The sequence below is a fragment of the Limulus polyphemus genome, unplaced genomic scaffold (assembly GCF_000517525.1).
Source record: "Limulus polyphemus unplaced genomic scaffold, Limulus_polyphemus-2.1.2 Scaffold5161, whole genome shotgun sequence".
Classification (NCBI taxonomy): Eukaryota; Metazoa; Arthropoda; class Merostomata; order Xiphosura; family Limulidae; genus Limulus; species Limulus polyphemus.
The window spans coordinates 47,073-53,989 of record NW_013670771.1 but is presented as its reverse complement, the minus strand read 5'-3'; the positions used below and the strand labels follow the sequence as shown (position 1 = coordinate 53,989).

The window sequence follows — 6,917 nt, the reverse complement described above, 5'->3', positions numbered from 1 at the left end:
TTGAATAACTGCAGGTTCATTTTCAAAACAACGCTATCATTTTAGACTGTAAAAGCATAACGCACATTAATGTGTTGACCGAAACAAAATCTTTGTTTTACACAGTTTACGTACACGTGATAATATTAGAAAATTAAATCACGTAAGAATATGAATTAATGTCACACATAAAAAAGAACATTTTAAAAATGGCTTCAGATGAAGAGCGATTCGTTTCCACAATGTACATGTTATTCCTAAACGGCCCGAACCGGAAAGTACTCAGATGGTTGACCAGTAAGTTTATAAACTTTGGGATTTGAATCCCCGTGGCTTACAAAGTTTAGAATTCCGTTTGTTTTTATCTTTGTGGTAAAACAGCGACAACCAAATCTGGACTCGTCATCAAAATATGGCTTCACAACATTGTTTGTAAACCTGAAAAAATATGGCTTCACAATATTGTGAAAACAACTACCACGAATTTGAAACCCACGCTCCATCAGTTGATCATTTTCATTTAACCCTTCAAACGTATACTTTAGTTTGTGATAAAATATTATCTAGTGGTTATTATATGTTTGTTTCCAAGGCTACGTGCACCACCTGGGAATGTCACATGCCACACACTTGCTTCATATATGTATACATTATGCATACACATACGTGCATACACATACGTCGATGTTGTGCCTGTAGAACACAAACACAGTGACTTATTATTTTCAGGGCAAGAAGATCGTTCGACATCAGGTTAGATAATTTTGTATTAACTATTATAATAACTGTACAGCATGACTTGTTTACAATAAATATATAAACTTAGGAAACTCTAACAACTGATATAAAGTCTCAAGTAAAAATGTCTCTGTTGAGATTATATACCGTAAAAGAAGTTGAGTTGCAAGTCAATACAAACATTGTATTATTTCACAACACAGTGTAGTAAATCACAACTGATTATTCTACCATACAAAATTGATATTAGATTTTTCTTAAACACTGTCGTTGAAAAAAAAATGAAGCCTCATTTCCGGTTTAGCTGTCGATGTTGTTGTTGTTGTTTTAGCACAAAGCTACACAGTGGGCTAGTGTGGTTTTGTCCATCGCATTGAATCGATCTTCGAATTCTAGCGTTGTAAGTCTTCTTACACTTACTGCTGACCCGACAGAATACTTTCCGGTTTGGTCCATTTAGGGATGACATGTACATTGTGGAAACGAACCGCTCTTTATAAGAGGTGATTTTTAAAGTTATTTTTATCCAGTGTTTGACATTAGCTTTCATTATTTCATGACTTAATTTCTTGATATTATTATTATGTATGTGTGTATGTAATATTTTGTAATATTCAAAACATTAAAGTGGGTTCTGTTTTTTAAGCCTAAAAAGATTGTGTTGTTTCGAAACTGAATCTGCAGTCACTCAAACAAGTTATAATATTTTAAATCCACGTTATTTGTAGTTTAGTACTCACAAACTAAATGTATTATCCAATAGGTGGTTAGAGCGCAATCCGAGAGTCGTAGGTTCGAATACCCTTCCAAGAAACATGCTCGCCCTTTTAGCCGTGGTGAGAGGGGGGGGGGGTTATAATGTGACGGCCAATCCCACTATTCGTTGGTAAAAGAGTAGCCCAAGAGTTGGTGGTGGGTGGTGATGGCTAACTGCCTTCCCTCTAGTCATTCACTGCCAAATTAGGGGCGAAATTCAAAACAAGTCAAGGTATATATTTTTTAATCATTTCCTGATTTATAGAATATCTTCATAAAAAAATGTAACTTCTTCATTACGTAACAGGCTAGTAATACTAATCATCAAAGCCACTCCCCCAACATCATATACGTAACAAGATTACTAGCCTATTACGTATATGATGTTGGGGAGTGGCTTTGATGATTATTATTACTAGTCTGTTATGTGTATGATGTTGGGGGAGTGGATTTTATTATTAACATTACTAGACTAATCATCAAAGCCACTCCCCCAACATCATATACGTAATAGGCTAGTAATAATAATCATAAAACCCACTCCCTCAACATTATTTTGTCTCTCATTTCTTTTAGCTTTTCATTGTTCAGAAGTAAGTAAACACATGTTTGTTTTTAAGAGGAACCCACTTGGAAAGTGGGACACGATCACGTAAATACAAGTAAAATACAAATGATATTTATCGAAACGTCTCGTCGGCAATGGCGTTCGGCACACAAAATTTGGTTGAAATGCTATAGCATTTATTATTATTGGAAACCTGTAATATAGAGCCAATAAAGAAATGTTTGTAAACAATTATCAACAGAGCTATTGTGATGTACTGTCACACAAACTAACGGTCAACAGATCACACCTTCGTCAGCACGAGACGTTTTATACCATGGTGATTCCTCATAATACTCGAAGGCGAAGGTAAATTAAGATTTCCTCAGATGAGTCTAAATAAATCCTTTCCTTAAAATGCACAAATGTTTGCCTAATTGCACGAAAAAAATATTTTACATGAGTGGTGTTGAAAAAGATAGGAAATGTTATTTCCTGCATAAACAACAAACATATAAGAACTGCATTGAATATTGTATCATTTCTCACCATTTTTTTTTATTCCTGTAAACTCCCAGTGGAGCATAGGGCCGCAACAACACCTCGCCAACGGAAGATGTTGTTGCAGTTACTTGTAGCAGGTTGTTTTTTTACGGGGTGGAGTTGCTAGCCCCGCGCCCAACCCTCCTCCTTTCTCATCCTGGACTTGGGACCAGGCAAAGGCGGCATTTCTCACCATAGTCTCTATTAATTAAATGATGGCCTGGCATTACCTGATGTGTAGGGCACTCGGCTTCCAATTTGTAGGGCACACTCAAACTTTTTTCACCAAACATGCTTGTCCTTTCAGGCGTGGGACCGTTGTAAGTTGACGGTCAATTCCCATTTTCGTTAGTAAAAAGTAGCCCAAGAGTTGGCGGCGGGTGGTGTTGACCATCTGCCTTTCCTCTAGTAGCCCTCGAGTAGCTTTGCGCGAAATTCCAAAATCAAACAAACAACTACATGATGCATTCCCGAGTTTCATCAAGCCATTACAACTCACACAAAGCTGCTTTAGAATCAACATTGGTCGCGAAGAATTGATTTCGAAGAATTATTTTGATAAGACCCAAGTTTGGATCATGCGCTTGAGAAAAAGAAGGACAACTGATCTTAGATTCTCAGTAATAAGGAACTTTGAAATGTTGAAAGATAACCTTTTAAACAGATACTGACCTATTAATATTTTCTACAATGATAAAGCGTATTTGTGTATGTGCCAGGAGTAAAACGGTTCTTAGTTTGTAGAAAACTTGGTTCACGAGTTTAATAACAAACAACAAAGGTACGTTGAACCACTTTTCTTTTTGAATTCTGGAATTTCTTTTTAAATGTTTATAATGCTGTTAGTAGTGGTATTAATCTTTATAAGATATTTTCAATGTTGTTAGTAGTGGTATCAATCTTTATAAGATATTTATAATGTTGTTAGTAGTGGTATCAATCTTTATAAGATATTTATAATGTTGTAGTAGTGGTATCAATCTTTATAGGATATTTATAATGTTGCTAGTAGTGGTATCAATCTTTATAAGATATTTATAATGTTATAAATATCTTATAAAGATTGATACCACTACTAGTATCAGAAAACCCTCTAAGGAACCCCATAACACTACTGATATCAGAAAACCCTCCTAAAGGAACCCCATAACACTACTGGCATCAGAAACTAGTACTTTAAGATGAAAGAAAATAATTGTATAATCAACATACAGAATATTGTTTTAGTAATCTTCATTTACGTTTACACTTTTCTCATTTTGATACCACTACTAGCAACATTATAAATATCCTATAAAGATTGATACCACTACTAGCAACATTATAAATATCTTATAAAGATTGATACCACTACTAGTAACATTATAAATATCTTATAAAGATTGATACACTACTAGCAACATTATCAGTAGTGGTATAGGGTTCTTTTGGAGGTTTTCTGATGTCAGTAGTGGTATGGGGTTTCTTAGAAGGTTTTCTGATAGCAAGAATAACGTCATGTTTATTGCAAACAAAAATCACAGACTTCGTAAACACAAACCTCCACATATTGAAAAAAGAACCTAATAGACTGTAAACACAAACCTCCACATATTGAAAACAAGAACCTAATAGACTGTAAACACAAACCTCCACATATTGAAAACAAGAACCTAATAGACTGTAAACACAAACCTCCACATATTGAAAACAAGAACCTAATAGACTGTAAACACAAACCTCCTCATATTGAAAACAAGAACCTAATAGACTGTAAACACAAACCTCCACATATTGAAAACAAGAACCTAATACACTGTAAACACAAACCTCCACATATTGAAAACAAGAACCTAATAGACTGTAAACACAAACCTCCACACATTGAAAACAAGAACCTAATAGACTGTAAACACAAACCTCCACATATTGAAAACAAGAACCTAATAGACTGTAAACACAAACCTCCACATATTGAAAACAAGAACCTAATAGACTGTAAACACAAACCTCCACATATTGAAAACAAGAACCTAATAGACTGTAAACACAGGCTTTAGAATATAAAATAGACTCCAGTTGTCAAAGAAAGGATCAAATATCGAAAACACCAGCCGTAGACACCGACAGCACATAGCTAAACCATCTAAAACATGTATTCCAGTTTTGTTAAAAACCTCACGCCTTGAAAATATAGTCTACAGACAACGAAACTACTCTTTATAAAATATAGTCTACAGACAACGAAACTACTCTTTATAAAATATAGTCTACAGACAACGAAACTACTCTTTATAAAATATAGTCTACAGACAACGGAACTACTTTAGAAAATATAGTATACAGACAACGAACTATTATTTATAAAATATAGTCTATAAACAACGAAACTACTCTTTATAAAATATAGTCTACAGACAACGAAACTACCTTTTATAAAATATAGTATACAGACAACGGAACTACCCTTTATAAAATATACTCTACAAACAACGAAGCTGCCTTTTATAAAATATAGTCTACAGACAACGAAGCTGCCCTTTATAAAATATAGTCTACAGACAACGAAACTACCTTTTATAAAATATAGTATACAGACAACGAAACTACTCTTTATAAAATATACTCTACAAACAACGAAGCTGCCCTTTATAAAATATAGTCTACAAACAAAGAAGCTGCCCTTTATAAAATATAGTCTACAGACAACGAAACTACCCTTTATGAAAATATAGTCTACAAACAACAAAACTACCCTTTTTAAAATATAGCCTAAAGAAAATACCATTTATAAAATATAGCCTACAGAAACTACCATTTATAAAATATAGCCTACAAAAACTACCATTTATACAATATAGCCTACAGAAACTACCATTTATAAAATATAGCCTACAGAAACTACCATTTATACAATATAGCCTACAGAAACTACCATTTATAAAATATAGCCTACAGAAACTACCATTTATAAAATATAGCCTACAGAAACTACCATTTATAAAATATAGCCTACAGACAACGAAACTACCATTTACTAATTCCACTATCATTTATTTTGGCACCTCTTCCTTTTTCTTACTTCATAATTCCCTCAAACCAGTTCATCGGCTGTGAAATTTGCTTTGTTTTGAATTTCGTGCAAAGCTACATGAGAGATATCGCGTTAGTTGCCCTTAATTTAGCAGTGATAGACTAGAGGGAAGGCAGTTACTCAACATCACCCACCGCTAACGCTTAAGCTACTTTTCTACCAGCGAATAGTGGGATTAACCGTCACATTATAACATCCCCCATGGCCGAAAGAGCGAGCATGTTTGATGATGGGAATTCGAACCCGCAACACACAGATTTCCCTAACCACCAGGCCATGCGTAGACCCAGGTTGTGAAATTAATATGCTGTATTTTTTCATACACACAGATTTCCCTAACCACCAAAAGCATATTAATTTCCCAACCTGGGTCTACGCATGGCCTGGTGGTTAGGGAAATCTGTGTGTATGAAAAGCATATTAATTTCACAACCTGGGTCTACGCATGGCCTGGTGGTTAGGGAAATCTGTGTGTATGAAAAGCATATTAATTTCACAACCTGGGCCTCATACACACAGATTTCCCTAACCACCAGTCCATGCGTAATCTTTATTAATAATTACTGTCATATTTCTAACTGTGTAGTAGAAAGGTACAGGTCTTGGTCACATGAAAGTATTATTTTGAGTATGTTAACACCTATAAAAGAGATTGACAACTTACTTTCTACATTTCGATATATTGTTTACAGTATTCTAAGCTCTGTCGTCTGTAAAACACAGACCTCGTGGAAATAAAGAACGGTTGGATATGAAATTCTAACTTCGTTAGTCTTATGAAAAGCATATTAATTTCACAACCTGGGCCTAATTTATTTCACATATTACCTGTACTTGATATTTCATCTTTCATTAATAATCAGTATAGAGGATTAAACTGTACTTTTTGTGTCGCTAAGCACATTTGTAATAACTCGGTTTTTGAGAAGAAGCTGAATTGTATAAATGGTGTAACAGCAGCTGTTGCAGATATCACATATATCAAGATATCTCATATGATAGCTGATGAGAAAAGTCACATGTGAAAAATAACAACAACAAGCTGTTGATGATGAGAAAAGTCACATGTGAAAAGCAACAACAACAAGCTGTTGATGATGAGAAAAGGCACATGTGAAAAGCAACAACAACAAGCTGTTGATGATGAGAAAAGTCACATGTGAAAAGCAACAACAACAAGCTGTTGATGATGAGAAAAGGCACATGTGAAAAGCAACAACAACAAGCTGTTGATGATGAGAAAAGTCACATGTGAAAAGCAACAACAACAAGCTGGTGATG

At 34.6% G+C, this 6,917-nt stretch overlaps 1 protein-coding gene across 1 annotated transcript in view; it reads left to right on the top strand.

The window, feature by feature from the left end:
* Positions 1-1,050: 1,050 nt before the first annotated feature.
* Positions 1,051-6,917, top strand: part of LOC106472210 (carcinine transporter-like) — a 36,257-nt gene continuing 30,390 nt past the window's right edge. The window contains exon 1 of the mRNA XM_022400812.1: positions 1,051-1,220. Within this exon, the coding sequence (XP_022256520.1) occupies positions 1,180-1,220 (41 nt within the window). The 5' untranslated portion in view covers positions 1,051-1,179. The remainder of the gene's footprint in view (positions 1,221-6,917) is intronic.